The sequence below is a fragment of the Cydia amplana genome, chromosome Z, assembly GCF_948474715.1.
Source record: "Cydia amplana chromosome Z, ilCydAmpl1.1, whole genome shotgun sequence".
NCBI classification, from domain to species: Eukaryota; Metazoa; Arthropoda; class Insecta; order Lepidoptera; family Tortricidae; genus Cydia; species Cydia amplana.
The window spans coordinates 10,249,411-10,265,997 of record NC_086096.1 but is presented as its reverse complement, the minus strand read 5'-3'; the positions used below and the strand labels follow the sequence as shown (position 1 = coordinate 10,265,997).

At 37.9% G+C, this 16,587-nt stretch overlaps 2 protein-coding genes across 2 annotated transcripts; one reads left to right on the top strand and one right to left on the bottom strand.

Moving 5' to 3' along the window:
• The first annotated feature begins 1,635 nt into the window (after nt 1-1,635).
• Nucleotides 1,636-10,324, top strand: LOC134661457 (ATPase family AAA domain-containing protein 3A homolog). Its single transcript, XM_063517555.1, has 10 exons — nt 1,636-1,918; nt 4,753-4,907; nt 5,184-5,296; nt 5,637-5,843; nt 5,934-6,091; nt 6,651-6,910; nt 7,321-7,444; nt 7,619-7,910; nt 8,374-8,572; nt 9,897-10,324. Exons 1-10 carry the CDS (start codon nt 1,726-1,728, stop codon nt 10,095-10,097), a joined length of 1,902 nt encoding a protein of 633 aa, XP_063373625.1. The 5' UTR covers nt 1,636-1,725; the 3' UTR covers nt 10,098-10,324.
• A 3,658-nt stretch (nt 10,325-13,982) lies between these two features.
• Nucleotides 13,983-15,625, bottom strand: LOC134661756 (ras-related protein Rab-21). Its single transcript, XM_063517941.1, has 5 exons — nt 15,552-15,625; nt 15,170-15,429; nt 14,889-15,056; nt 14,544-14,662; nt 13,983-14,395 (listed from the first exon to the last, which is right to left on the bottom strand). The coding sequence occupies exons 2-5, from the start codon at nt 15,299-15,301 to the stop codon at nt 14,185-14,187; spliced, it is 630 nt and encodes a 209-aa protein (XP_063374011.1). The 5' UTR covers nt 15,302-15,429; nt 15,552-15,625; the 3' UTR covers nt 13,983-14,184.
• Nucleotides 15,626-16,587: the final 962 nt, after the last annotated feature.

Genomic DNA, 16,587 nt, shown 5'->3' with positions numbered 1-16,587 from the left:
CACATTATTTTATCATTTAGCGACCCTAAATCAGGCTTTAGTCGGTTTCTAATATCCTAACCGTGTGCTTCGTGTTATTTATATAAGTACTCTGCCCGATATTGTTGAAAACTTGACGACCTGCTTACGTGACCCTGGATTTTGATTGCAAGAATTGATTTATGACGTGTAAATAACACTTGCACTGCGGGGGCTATCAAAATCACTGCAGACTTTTCTTGGTCTAACTTTATGATCCCGTAGATAAATGACAGTTAAACTCGATCAGCTGATGCTTTTCCGCCATCTTGGCGCGAACCAAACTGCGAATTCACCGTGAAGTGTGCGAGTGTGGAGTCATAATTCAACGTCGCGATATGTTCGCTCTGCGAAGTCGCGCCGCGATTTACGCGCATAGCTGGAGGGGGCTCAACTTCTGTAGAGTCTGTTCGGAAAGAGAAGAGTCGTAGAATGTATTGACCCCCATACATTCCACGGCTCTTTCCGCACAGACTCTAGAAGCTTTAACAGACGGGCGTACTGGACGCAACTTTGGTCCGATCAGCATGATCTCTTTCTCGCTTTCACTCATCGCTGCATCCTTAATAGCCATAACACACTACCGCACCGCACCGCACCAAGGTCGCGATGCGCCTAACCCATAAGTGAGAGTGAGAAAGAGATGTCTCGCGACAGTGACAGCTTGCTTAGACTCCATCTTTAGGAATATTATATCTATGGGTTTATGGTGGGGTAACAAATATAACCTAACCAAATTACGTAGGTTGCTTTTGGTATGTTCTCAGGAATGTTAAAACGTGTTTTTAATTTTGTCGCATGCTCTGTACCTCACGGGCACGCGCAATCTGAAAATATACTAGATCTACATGAATCTATGGTCAACCAAATCTTGTCAGAAAAAAAAGGCGCGAAATTCAAATTTTCTATGGGACGACATCCCTTCGCGCCTACATTTTTTAAATTTGCCGATTTTTTCTACTGTCAAGATCTGGTTGACCAAGTATAGTATTAAATTGGATTGAGCATGAGTGGTGAGCATAACTGACAGAACGAGATAGTCTTACGTATCTTTCAGTAGGAGTAGCAGCGAAAGCGCTATTATTGTTTGTCCTTGTCACAATCTCACTTTTTAATTTATTCCCCACTATAAATTATTATATATAGCTGGTCACCCAAATCTTGTCTGTAAAAAAAGGCGCGATATTAAAATTTACTATGGGACGAAATCCTTTCGCGTCTACATTTTTCAAATTTGCCGCCTTTTTCTACTGTCAAGATCTATTGACCGAGTATAGATGGTCAAACCAATTTGTCCGTAAATAGGAACAATAAAAACTATACTCGTCCTTTTCTTTTGGGTGCTAGTTCTAGTGTAAGACAAAGATAGTATGATTCTCTCTGTCTATGTTTGAAATAAGACAGTCCTTTGACGCACTATAGTATGGATTATGGTGGGCAACGAATAAATTCGACCAATCATAGCGTCTGTTTTGCAATGCGTATGTTTTGTCCCTCACGGAGGCACGCGTAGACCACTTCTATAGGATGCTACCTTCTATGACCTTTGTCTATTCTATTCTATCTGTGGTTGGTAGGATTGATGATAAGCACGTCCGTCACGTCCGACATAAGTCACAGAAGATCCTGTGGGGTCGTATTGGAATTTTATCTTTTTAACCACATTTATTTTGCATATTTAATGAATTAAAGTTATCTGTGTGAACTATGTCCTGGTTATTTGGGTATAGTACGAAACCTCCGCAGCCGCCAACCGATGACCCGATGGGTAATAACGGGGGTGCGGCGGCACCCCCAGTTAACCTCACAAAAGCAGAAAAGAAAGCCATGGAAGCTTATCGGTTCGACTCCAGCGCTCTTGAAAGAGCTGCGCAGGCCGCTAAAGAGTTGGAGCAGTCCAGTAAGTTCGATCTGTAATCACTATTATCAGTATTTCATACTATTGCATAATGCGACCCTATAACCTAAAAGCACACTGCAGACGGCTGAATACATTTTAGCTTTCAGTTAAGAGAAATATATGGACACTTAGCATTGTTAAATCGCTCATGACTATGTAGGTTTTAAGTACAATAATCGTGACTCGTAAATAGAAAGTTAAACTGCAACAAAAAACACTTAACATTTACATATAAGGGAAACATGAGCTCGTAAGTGCCTATTGAACCTTGAAATTTTATGATAATAATTCTACTCGACCAAGAGTTACCAAATGCTAATTAACCCGAACCTAACTCAATATTAAATTAAAATCACAATTTGAATGTGGTGCGCCCGGGGCGCCGTGAGGCAATCCTTTATTTCAAACAGCCTAGCTAGGTTAGGGCGCCGAGATTAATTTTAAACTTGCAAAAGTGTGTCACGTATTGAAAAAGATTATGAACCCCTGCTTTAACCTTTACTATGATTTGGTTGGAAAAAATGTATGTAGGAAAAATAGAAAACAAAAACCGGCCAAGTGCGAGTCGGACTCGCGTTCCAAGGGTTCCGTACATTACAAAATTTTTAACAATATGTTTTTTTTTTATGAAAAGTGAGTAAAATAAAATGTCTTTAAAACACCCATCAAAAACTGCACATTTCTTATAGGTTTTCCTGTCATCTTTAGGTAAAGAACTATTGTAACTAATGTATTGTAAAGAACTAGTGTACTTTTTTCAAAATTTTAGACTCAGTAGTTTTAGAGATAAAGGAGGGGGGATGGTCATTGTTTGCTTATTTTCTTGAATAACTGCTAAACTATTTATCTTAAAATTATAAAAAATATATATTTGAGATTCTCAAAATGAGCTCTTTCATTTGATACGTATAGAGATGGGTAGTGACTTAGTGAGTAAATACTCACGGGTGAATATCGAGTAAATACTCAGTATTTACTCAATATACCCGTATTTACTCGTTTGTACCGAAATTGGTGGGTATAAACTATTTAGAGTGCTGAAAAGGGCATATAAATTTGAAATATAGGTGTATGTTGTAGGCCGCTACTGGATTATATACTCAAAATTATAAGAAATGTATTTTTAAGAGGGACACTCCATACATGTAACTAAACGTCACAAAAAAATATTCAGTCCACCAACGTGTTGCACATCATTAAATGGGTCTTTAAAAATAACTGGAATGTTTCTAAGAACTTTTTTGGATAAATTGAATATTTTTGGAAAAAAACTGTTTCGAAAGGCCAAAATAATGTTTATCTCTCTATAACTTTCGAACCAAAGTTCAGAAAAAATATAAAAATATATCGGGAGATTATCCGTATAATAGAGTACAAACAACTATATTTTGAACATCATTGGTTGAGCCATTTTTGAGTTTTCTTTAAAAAACCCTTAATAAAAGGTCGTAAGTGCCGCGTAAAGATGCACTTTTGCGCGACATGCAGTTATCTAGAACATCGATAGAATTTAAGTACCATATTTTTAAAGTAAATATATTCTTATTTAAAACAAAATTGTTAACTATACATTATCACAATTTGCCTCTCACTGATAATTACCTTTTTTTCCAAAATTAAGCATCCTATATGCTTTTGATTTTTTAGCATTCTTCAATAACAGACAATTTTGTTCTTAAATCTCTTTGAATATTTTATAAGCAATCGTTTTTACCCACCTAAATGAGTAAATACGGGTATTTATCGGGTGCTTTGAGTAAATACCGAGTAAATACTCAGTATTTACTCACCCCTACCCATCTCTAGATATGTAACATGATACAGTTTGAAATGCTTTATTTTTAATTTGCTCTTTTACCCCCCAAAAGTGGCCTCCATATTTAAAATTCATTTTTTTACGTTACATGTATTTATAACAATATATTTTTTTTAATGAAAAGTGAGTAAAATGTCTTTAAAAAACCCGTAGGGGTCGGATCAAAAACTAAGTACTTAAGTCCGACTCACGCTTGACTGCACATGTCTAATAGGGTTTCCTGTCATCTATAGGTAAAGAACTATTTAGTGTATTTTTTTCAAAATTTTAGACCCCAGTAGTTTCAGAGATAAACGGGGGGGGGGGGGGGGTGGTCATTTTTTGCCTATTTTCTTGAATAACTGCTAAACTATTTATTTTAAAATTATAAATAAAATATATTTGAGATTCTCAAAATAAGCTCTTTCATTTGATATATAACACGATATAGTTTGAAAAACTTTATTTTTTAATTTTCTCTTTTACCCCCCAAAAGTGGCCTCCATATTTAAAATTCATTTGTTTACGCGTTACATGTCCGTCTTTGGGTCACAAACTTACATATGTGTGCCAAATTTCAACTTAATTGGTCCAGTAGTTTCGGAGAAAATAGGCTGTGCCAGACGGACGGACAGACAGACAGACGCACGAGTGATCCTATTAGGGTTCCGTTTTTTTCCTTTTGAGGTACGGAACCCTAAAAACACACTAAAACTTGTTACTCTTCTAAAATACATTTTACCATTAAAATCTTCTACTTTGCCTTACTGGTTACTAAAGAGTATTATAAAATAAATATTTAATAAATAAAAAAACCTTTTTATTTCTGGGTAAACTGAATAACAATATCTCTTACTCTTAAGAGATTATAGACCTCTTCCAGATTCTTCCATTTTTTGCGGTCTTCGGCCTCCCAGATCCAGTTGGCCCCTGCTACTTTTATTATAATATCATCAGACCATTTATTTCATCAGAGGGTTCTATTTAGCAGGTCTCATAACCTGCTAAATAGAACCCTAATCCAATAAATTTTTCACAGGGCATGCAAAAGATGCATTGGAGCTCAGCAAACTTCAAGAAGGCACGCGGCAACAAGAGCAGATGGCCAAGATCAAGGAATATGAGGCCGCCATAGAACAGTCCAAGGTGGAACAGAAAAAAGTTGACTATGAAGAAAGAAGAAAGACCTTACAGGTATGGACAACTTTTAACTAATTTAATGTCATATTATCCAGTATGTTTCGATGGGTGCTTGCTTAACCCAATAAAGGATATTTACGAAACTGTTTTAAAAACAATACACTCCTTTTTTTGGGCAGTCGTGTAAAAATACCTATATTACTTTGATGATAATGCAATATGACCATATAATATACATAGCAAACATGAGTTTTATGCATAATCATATTATTACATGGCATCTATTTCAATTACTCAATTGAATAAAACTGTCATATACATGTATTATAGGAAGAAACAAAGCAACACCAAATGCGGGCGCAATATCAAGACCAATTAGCAAAGAAGCGTTACGAGGAGCAGCTAGTCCAACAACAGAGGTCACAAGATGAGATATTAAAGAAGTAAGTAACATGCATTACTTAATACTAATTATATTGGGTGTAGCATTCAGTATGGATCAAACAAAAAGTAATATTATAGAAAATTTAAAAACCATTGACAAAAACTCCTCCAAAATACCATTCATGTTCACTGAACATACATGAGGGACAAATTGATACCTGATACCTCTTAAGATCCTTTGCCATTGGCATGGCCTTAGTTGGAGCCGTTTAGAGGGTGACACCGTGTCAGAAGTTAAACCCACACTGCAGAATTATTGCAATGCCACATGGTCAACCAAAGACCAGTCAAGAGTTTTGCTGTTAAGTAAACTTATTAACCGTTTTTAATTATATACAGACAAGAAGAAAGTGTTGCAAAGCAAGAAGCATTACGTCGCGCTACAATAGAACATGAAATGGAACTCCGCGAGAAAAACAAACTGAAGGCTATTGAAGCTGAAGCGAGAGCTAGGGCAAAGGCTGATCGTGAAAATCGAGACATCAATCTTGAGCAAATCAGATTGAAAGCTGCTGAGAACCGTACTACTATTTTGGAGAGTATAAAGTAAGTAATACTTCAAGCATTTAATTTTGTAGAAACTTCTTCGTGTTAAAATAGTAATAACAACAATTAACCAAATATTTGATAAAACAGGACAGCAGGCAGTGTCATAGGCACCGGGTTAAATGCATTAGTGACAGATTGGGACAAGACGTTAGCAGCAGCTGGAGGCCTGTCACTTGTAGCGCTCGGAGTTTACACCGCCAAGGGAGCTACATCTGTCACTGCAAGATTCATTGAAGCCCGAATTGGTAAGTACCTAAACCAGTAATCCAACAAGACAAGTTTCAATCGATTATTTACACGTTCCGGGTGCCCCCACTGTGGGGTCATTAATCTTTTTTTCAGGAGTCCGTGCTTCCACTATGGCAGTGGTTCCTAACCTGGGAGTAATTACCCCCGTGGGGGTAAAACTGGTATTTTACGGGGGTAAATAAGCTAACCTAATATAACAATGCAACAAACGTACACGTTTTATTATTTATTACCATTGGGAGGAGGGGTAAAATCAGGTTTCCTAGTTAGTCATAGGGGTGACCGGACTGAAAAGGTTAGGAACCACTGCACTATGGGTTCACAACTTCAAAGTGGAAGCACATTTGGACGTGTGACTTAGTCATATCATTTTGTATGGGTACAGTGAACGTGTTAACGAATTTCCAGCTTGCACAATGATTTCTATCTATATGGAAAACTTATTGTTACATGTTATAATGGTGTCAATTAAGCTTATTTTTGTGAGTTCAATTGTTGAGACTGCTAATCAATCGCTTTGAAGGGGCGTTTACAAGACTTACTTCCGTCTTTCAGGTAAACCAAGTCTCGTAAATGAAACATCGAGATTCTCTCTACTGGAAGCGGTGAAGCATCCCATCCTTACGGTGTCGAAGGCAATAGCGAACTTCCGCAAGCCGTCGGACGCGCTGGCCGGCGTGGTGCTGGCGCCGACGCTGGAGCGGCGGCTGCGCGACATCGCCATCGCCACCAAGAACACGCGCATGAATAAGGGCTTCTACCGGAACCTACTCATGTACGGGCCGCCTGGCACCGGCAAAACCTTGTTCTCTAAGGTAAGATGAGTCATAATTACTTATATAGTGACGCAAACGTTATTTACCATGCGAATAACAGATTACGAATGTTGAAAATTAGCAATATTTAAAGTGCGTGGTGTAGAGATAAAACAACAGAAATATCTATGGATAAAACTCATGAAAGCGCATGCTATGGCAAAAATTCAACTTCAGTTATTTATTGTATAAATATATACAATTTTATTCGTTTTGGATTCCATAAATTGTACATGGACGCATTCTTATATTAACCCTTAATTCGACGTCGTCCAAAATAATGGATTACGATAAAATACTTGTTGATAGTCATTTCGAGAACTGTCTTTCATTGTAAAACGCAATTGGAATTGTTGTGTAAATTACTCTCGGTCTTATTGATTTGGTCGTGCTACGATTGTGTGTTGCAGAAACTGGCGAAGCACTCGGGCATGGAGTACGCCATCCTGACGGGGGGCGACGTGGCGCCCATGGGCAAGGACGCAGTCGCCGCCATCCACAAAGTGTTCGACTGGGCCAACACCAGCAAGAAAGGTAAAACATATTTCATAAACTGTAGATTTTATGAATACCTACCCCCTTTAGACACGATAGGCGTAATATAAACTTTTTCCCTAACCGTTTCTATAATCCCTACTTAACATTATAAATTCGTTAGTAACTCTGTCTGTATTTTCAACCAAACTTGACATTAGAAACTTATTTTAGGTGTACTTCTATTCATCGACGAAGCCGACGCATTCCTTAGAAAACGTTCCTCGGAAAGGATCAGTGAAGATCTGCGGGCAGCTCTGAACGCGTTCCTGTACCGCACGTCAGACCAGAGCAACCGCATCATGCTGGTGCTGGCCTCCAACACGCCGCAGCAGTTCGACTCCGCCATCAACGACCGTCTGGACAAGATGATCGAGTTCGGGCTGCCGGGCCTCGAGGAACGCGAACGTTTGATCCGCCTTTACTTTGACAAATTTGTGCTTCAGCCTGCTTCTGAAGGAAAGAGGTAAAAATATCTATGTTATTACACGGTATAATGCATGAAAAGACTGTCACTGCACATGACGATGTTTTTTTGTCTATGTCATACGCTCATCAATGCTGCTGCTGTAATTAATGCTTATTGCCCTTATAGGGTGGTTGACTGTCAGGTCAAATCAAGTTCTTTTTTTTTCTCGAACTGTCGGAACGGTTAGATACTAGTGTATATGAAACGCACACACGACGTCACGTTCAAATTAACTCCTCCTTCTACATAGTTATAATTAAACATATATATATTTATACAGTCAGCAACCCTATTGGACTTATGTGCTTATTGTGTCTTTTTTCTTTTTCCTTGTTTGTTTTATGTTGTTACTGTGTTTTGCGACAATAAATGACTTTTTATTTATTTTTTTATCAAAATCCAGTCCGCAAGCAATGCTTCTTGTTATATAATGTCTCATTATGTCATGTTTCGCCGGCAGACGGTTGAGCGTAGACCAGTTCGACTACGGCGAGCTGTGCAGCCTGCTGGCGGCGCGCACGGCCGGCATGTCCGGGCGCGCGCTGTCCAAGCTCGGCGTGGCGTGGCAGGCCGCCGCCTACGCCTCCGACGACGGACGCCTCACCCGCGAGATGTGCATAGAAATCTGCGACGACGCTGTAAAGGATCACCGGCAGAAAGTGAGTTCACCACTTTCATCATCTTCCTCGCGTTGTCCCGGCATTTTGCCACGGCTCATGGGAGCCTGGGGTCCGCTTGGCAACTAATCCCAAGAATTGGCGTAGACCACAGAACATATTAAAGAGGTTAGAACGGCTATCGCGCCCAGTTAGTATCGGAACCGGTGTCGCCGCTCGTTCCTCTCCACATTTCTCGCGCAACGGTAGTAAAAACTTGTGTGCCTGGTGAATGGATACGCCTCCTTTAGACAGATTTGATGTCTCGCTTCTTAATCTGAACGTTATTGTGGCGCAAAAGGCATGTTTACGTTTTTCGGTCAGCGCGGGCGAGTACTAGCATGCGAGCGTTTGCTCATAACCGGCGGCGACACGTACCCTGCTCGCATCGCCATTCTACTTGTTCTGTGGCGTGGACACTAGTTAGGGTTCCGTAGCCAAATGGCAAAAAACGGAACCCTTATAGATTCGTCATGTCTGTCTGTCTGTCCGTCTGTCCGTGTATGTCACAGTCACTTTTCTCCGAAACTATAAGAACTATACTGTTGAAACTTGGTAAGTAGATGTATTCTGTGAACCGCATTAAGATTTTCACACAAAAATAGAAAAAAAACAATAAATTTTTGGGGTTCCCTATACTTAGAACTGAAACTCAAAATTTTTTTTTTATCAAACCTATACGTGTGGGGTATCTATGGATAGGTCTTCAAAAATGATATTGAGGTTTCTAATATCATTTTTTTCTAAACTGAATAGTTTGCGCGAGAGACACTTCCAAAGTGGTAAAATGTGTCCCCCCCCCCCCTGTAACTTCTAAAATAATACGTCATTTTAATACGTCATAAATCGCCTAAATACGGAACCCTTCATGGGCGAGTCCGACTCGCACTTGGCCGCTTTTTTTTACGAAAGCGACTGCCATCTGACCTTCCAACCCAGAGGGTCAACTAGGCCCTTATTGTGATTAGTCTGGTTTCCTCACGATGTTTTCCTTCACCGAAAAGCGACTGGTAAATATTAAATGATATTTCGTACATAAATTCCGAAAAACTCATTGGTACGAGACGGGGTTTGAACCCGCGACCTCCGGATTGCAAGTCGCACACTCTTATCGCTAGGCCACCAGCGCTTCTAGTGAGTTCACCACTTTACACCATTTTTTTAAGAGATTCACCGTTACAAATGTCATTCAAAATCACTAAACACCATTAAATACAGAAGTTCACTTGTACAGGGCCTTAATTCCACAAATAGGGTCGCGCATTGCACACACCATGACTTGCATGTCAAACCACCCCATGACTAAGTGTTTACGTTTGTTTTCTAGATGGAATGGCTGTCATCAGAGGAAAAGTCCCGCAGCATGATGCCGTATTTGCTGGACCTTCCCCCGCTGGACACGGAGGCGCAGGGCGTTGACAGAGTCACCGTCACCGAGATTCAAGACACTGTAGAAGCTCCTGTCTCTAAATCCAAAGCGCCTTCCAAAAAAAGAGTAACAATCAAAGAGAACGAGACCGAGAAGTGACACAGTCTAGTTCCGAGTAGCGAACTAGAAAGGCCAATAGAACTTCCAAAAGTAAACATCAGCAAAACACAAGTGAACTGTGATAATAAGCACAAACAGACGTTTGACTTTAAAATTTCCAAAAACAAAAAATTCATAGCGTTGTCGGACCGTGACATGGAAAAGCTCTGCTGGTTATCAAGCACGATGAAAGAGCCTGTTTAGTGGAATTAGGATTAACCTTTTGAACGCCAATGACCGATATATGCGCACCGTAGGTTCAATGCCAAAGACCGATTAATCGGTCACAGACCACAGAGCAACATCGACCTACGTACATATACATAAAGTTCAACTTCAGTTTTGACACTTCAATGATGTGAGTGACAGTTTGCATGTTTGACACGGCGTGGAAAAGGTTAACTGTGTCGATGTCTCATCAATATTGCTCCACAATGCATACCTATTAATAATAACCCTTATTACATTGGAAAAACGTTAACGTAACGTTATTATGCGTGGTGGGGCATAATATCGCCTAAGACCTTTGAATGTGGTATAAAATCCGATGTTTATTCCCTTGTTTTGAAAACCTTTTCCATTATTATTGTGCGTGGTCTCAGGCCAGTTTGGTGATGCGTCGTTACTTCAGGGCTTTAAATTACATTATATATAAGTCTGCTGGGTTGGTTAGCTAGCGGGTGTTGTGTGTTGCCATTACTGCGATTTGTCTGTATGAAACCTGTATTTTGTAAATTGTATCAACTGAGAGTCTGAGACATACACTTTTATGATCGAATATTTTTTTATTAAAATCATTAAATGTGATTAACGCTATACATACATCCACACTATAATAATTGCAAAACATGCTTCGTAAGCCTCTACGTAGCATTATCATATCATGTTCCTAAACCATTATACAGCATGGGGCCTGTAACACGGGCAAAAAATTAAAACGTAGATTCTACTCCTCAAACTAGACAATGTTTGTTCAACGACTTTTAAAAATAACTTGTAGTTTGGATTTTAAAACACTTTAAAATTTATTCGAACACGCAATATATCACGAAACTGATTATGCCTGTACAGTGACAAGACCGACAGGCAATGTCAATTAGACGGAATTTAAAGTACATTGAAAATATTATTTAGATTGTTTGAAAAAGGGACAATCTTAAGACTACATAATTTCAAAAAGTTGTTGAACAAAAGTTTTATTGTTTGAGGAGTAGAATCTACGTTTTAATTATTCGCCCGTGTTACAGGCCACATGCTGTCGTAGACTAATATAATAATATGTAGCTTTTAATAATGCACAATCTCAATGACTTAACAGTTAACTGGTATAACTGTAATAACAATTTATTTGATACCGTATTCCTTCGGTACAGATGTGTTTCTATTTCACGCGTCGAACTGCTTAAAGCAGAGTTAACAAATTTAATATCAGTTTATTAACCAAACAAAATTGTCTGCATTTATACTTTTGTTGATCTGATATTGTATATAAAGTCACGTCTAAAAATAACGATACGAACAAAGTGCCAAAATTATGTATACTCGATCTTATCGCCTATATATATTAAAAGTAGTGTATACATATTTTTGGCAATATATCCGTATCGATATTTTTACACGTGACTGTAACATGTTTGGTAGATGTATGTTGGACTTATAATTGTAGCTGTTATAAGCCAATAAATCATAAAGGTGAAAGGTAGTATGGAAGGCTCGAGACAAAACCTTAATATATTTTAACATTACAAGTTAATTGTATATGTTCACCCCGACACACAGTACAAATTGTATATTAATACTAGCTTGATACAAAATTTAAAGCAGCAATTCATTTCTGAGCACACTGTTCAGTGCATGTTAGTCTAAACGTAGGCTTTGTTTACTGTTGTGAAATTTATTAGTAAGTATATCTATTACTTCTCACACATAGCATATATTATTAGAAAGTTGTTAACCTACACCATTGTTTTATTTTAAATATTGCCTTTAACATAGTCCTTGTAGAATACAGTGGTATCCAAAATCAGATACCATGCGACATGATGTTTGCAGGAGGATGTGTTTAATGCAATCACCATGATGTTGTTTATATTATGCAATTTATTAATCTGACTTTTTACTTTCATAGTTCAAACTAAGACTCATTGTATATTTTAAAATGTTTATACATATATCTTATCTTCACAAAAATATATTTTTCACATCGTAAAGGCTCTCTTTATATTTCAAATACTAACGAATAAGTCAACAAGAGCATTTTGTCAACAAGAGTGGCAATGTGTGGTGTGTCCTTTAAACCCTCGCAACGCTCAAGATTGCATGCTCGTGGTTTTGGCATTACGCAATTTTGGCATATTTCGCTTGCTCGGGCATCAATATTAATACGAGCTGTTAAACAACAGCTTTGCCCCATATTAAAACAAATAACTACAATTATTTTAACGCCAGTTTTCTATGTCTAATTTTGGATACAAAACTAAGTCAGTTTAGATGTTTCATTTTAAAATCATAAAAGGAATACATTAACACTAACGAATTAGCACAAACGATTACGGAGCAAAGCCGCGGGCGGATAGATGGGCAGACAGACGGACATGGCGAAAATATAAAGGTTCCTAGTTGATTATATCCCATCCCAATAAGGCCTATAACCCTCTGGGTTGAAAGGTCAGATGGCAGTCTAAAAAAAACTAGTGCCTATGCCAATTCTTGGGAATAGTTGCCAAGCGGACCCCAGGCTCCCATGAGCCTGGCTAAAGGGTAAACTTGGGACATGAGGGAAATACTGCACGATTGCTATATACGTTTTAGGGTTTTTTTTAAACTAGCTAACATTATTTCATAGTGTTGAAGAATTGCTGTTTTCTGGCACCCCTCGTATCCCAAGTTATCCATTTGCCGGTAGGTAGTACTACGCTATGTATACTCGGGGAACGATTTTAGCAACGACAGTATAGTATAGCATTGAGATTAAGGGAAGTGCCTGAATTACTACTAGGGATTGCTCCCGGTACTGGTTTTCTATACAAATACAGTACCGGAACCGGGAAATTCCCGGTTCTCGCCATACAAACTCAGTACCGGGAGCAACCCCTAATTACTACACACAGCTACTACTGATGACACAAGATGTGGATGAAAGGACTGGATCACATAACAGTATTTAAAACCTAGTATATGGGTAGTAGAGGGTGACTTTACAAGCTTAGACCTGAGTTAGACCTTAACCTGTTAAGCATGGCCTTTCTGTCATTTATGCAGTACAGGCTAGTTTAACAAGCGAGTCTGTATATTCGCCTTATCTACATGCTTTAAAATTCATAAAACAGCTAGAAAACAACTTGACCAAGCGGTCGTGTTTTAATAATTGCATAGCTTAAATAAGATAGTACACACTTCCAATTATTTATGATCATATTAAAAATACATTGACTGTTAGACCTTAATGTTTATTTGCGATATTTATGTTACATAAACCTTATGTACTGTATTTGCTATGATTCCTACAACAATTTTCATACAATTAAAAAAAAACGCGGACATTTATAGCGCAGCATCCGAAACTACTGAGTAGATAGACGTTTACGTAAATATATCACTCATAACAATACATATAACTGTAACAAAAATTAAAGGTATAGTATATTATTTATTTATTTGTTCGATCTTTTTGATATAAGTATATAAATTTTGATAAAATAGATAATAGACATTAGAATCATTTGGTGTCATCACATCCTTACAACCAGGTTTAATGCTTTGTAAATGCTAACTCGTGTTGCTCATTTCATTTAGTTTTAAAGAATAAAAATTAAAAAGTCAATTAAATAAATGTCAATAAAGTAGATTTAAATCTACTTTGATTTACTTTAAAATTAAATCCCAATATTACTTACACATATTAACTGTTCAAAGTCTTATCAATGACTATCTACATATGAATGATGAGTTTAGTGTCTTCAAACATAGAGATGTTTGTTATCATATTGCATTGAAAAGGTTAAGTTTAATAATAATATAGGTAATCATCTTTATACTAAAAACAAGCTGAGACGTTAAGTTATTGTCCACAAGTGATGAAAGATGGTTAATTGCTTCTGGAGCCGGAACAACAAGAGGATTGAGCAGGAGCCTCATCGTCAACCACTAGGACCCGAGAAGATCGGTTTTCTTCCCGCTGGGAGTTTTGTTCAAGTTTTTCAACCATTTCACGCGTCAGCTCCAAAAAAAGATCCTCTACACATTGATTTAATTTTGCAGATGTGTAGAAGTGTTTGGCACCAACCATTGCTGCATAACTAAAACAGAATAAAGCATCATTATTCGTTAGATTCATTAGTAACTGCATTTTTAGGTAATTAGACAAATTAAAATTATCAAATTAATTGATGCAATTTAATCACATTACTGCAAAACTATGCAAGTAATAATTCTAGAACATTTTACCTTTCTGCTTCTTCAAGAGGCACTGTTCTCTCATGCTCCAAGTCAATTTTATTGCCAGCTATCAATAAAACAATGTCCGGACCAAGCATTTTCTTTAGCTCTTTTACCCAATTTTTAACCTGTAATTAATATACATTGTTATTTGATATGCTATGATCTAGAGGTGCAGAGTACAGCCATCGCAGGCAAATATTAAACTTATGCATGTAGAGTAAGACATCTAGAGACACCCAAATATCACTGTAAAAAGTTGCTTGCTGACATTATATGATCCAATCATCATACAATCATCTAACAAAATTCATACAACACAAAATTATTCATGTTTTCAGACAGTAAAATTACCTTTATGAAAGAATCTTCATCAGTGATGTCATAAACTAGGATTGCACCATTAGAATTTCGGTAATATATTGGCCCAAGAGCATGGAACTTTTCCTGACCAGCGGTGTCCCATATAGAGAGGTTGATGCGCTTACCGTTTATATTTATTTTCTTGTTAAGGAAAGTAGCCTAGAAAGTAATTCAAGAATTAATATAATTAACAAAATAGTATATGCAGCTCTGATATGCTTTGTCATAAGGGCAAAAACATCAAAGTAATAAAAAGGTAATTAAACTTGTACCTGAAGCGTAGTAAGATGTTTGTCGTTGAATTTGTCCTCGATGTAACGCAACAGAAGTGACGTTTTGCCGACGCATCCCTCGCCCAACAACACGACTTTAAAGTTATATGCACCGCCCGCCGATGTACTCATAATGGTATTTAGCTTTGGACAAAGCCTAGCTTTTGTTGTAAATTGACAATCAGTCTATAATCTTGCAATCGTCACGTAAAGATTAGCTATTTTCAAACATCAACAGCTGATGACATTGACATCTTTATCTTGAAACAATAAACACAAAGTGGAACACTAAACAGTAAATAAATTTTATAGCTACTTTGAATAAATTATTGTTTTTAGCTACCGACTACCTATTGTATAATCTAATGCAGTAGCTACTTACAGAAAGAAAACTGAGAACTATTGAGAAACAATTTACTCAATCAGTGGTATTACTTTGACAACAAGTTGACACTGACAGTTTCAGAAAACGTTCAAAAACTCAACTTTGAGGGCCTACCGCGAAACAAGTGGGATCGGTGCACTTTACTCAAAGTATATAATAATCGAATATACTGGGTCAACCAAATCTTGTCAGTAAATAGGAACAAAAAACTATACTCAACCTTTTTTTTTTGGGTGCTAGTAGTAAGACAAAGATAGTATGATTCTCTCTGTCTATATTTGAAATCAAACAGACCTTTGACACACTATAATTATAGCTGGTCAACCAAATCTTGTCAGTAAAAAAAGGCGCGAAATTCAAATTTTCTATGAGACGATATCCCTTCGCGTCTACATTTTTCAAATTTGCCGCCTTTTTCTACTGTCAAGATCTGGTTGACCAAGTATATATACTTTACTCTATGGATCGGCGAGTCAATTTATTTTTGAAGTGAAAACTTCTTTAGCGGCGCTGTGCACTTTTTGTGGGGAAAAAATGTTAAACTTGCGACAGTTGCGACACGTGACTTGTCGCACCTGACCTGAGACCCTGATCGAAAAACTGTTACAATGCCATTGAGTTTTCACTTCTGCCGGCACTCCCGGAGTGCAACCCGTTAATTTTTTGCGTCCACACCACCTGATTTGATCAGAGGCTCTGATCAAACCAGCGGTTCTCAATATTTTTTTTGACGGAACCCTTTTGGAAAGCTAAATACTTGATGGAACCCTACAATACGGTGGCGGCATAGTAAAATTTTTCGAGGCGACTAAAGCATAGTGTTCTAAATTCTTGCGGAACCCCTGCAGGGGTGTCGCGGAACCCTAGGGTTCCGCGGAACACACTTACGAGTATGGCTGGATCACACAAAAAATCAGATTGGGTGAAAAATTGTCCCGTTTGAACGGGCCTTTAGACTACACTGTACTGTTAAAGTCATAACACATGACTACGGTGCGCCTCACCCATAAGTGAGAGCGAGAAAAAAACAACT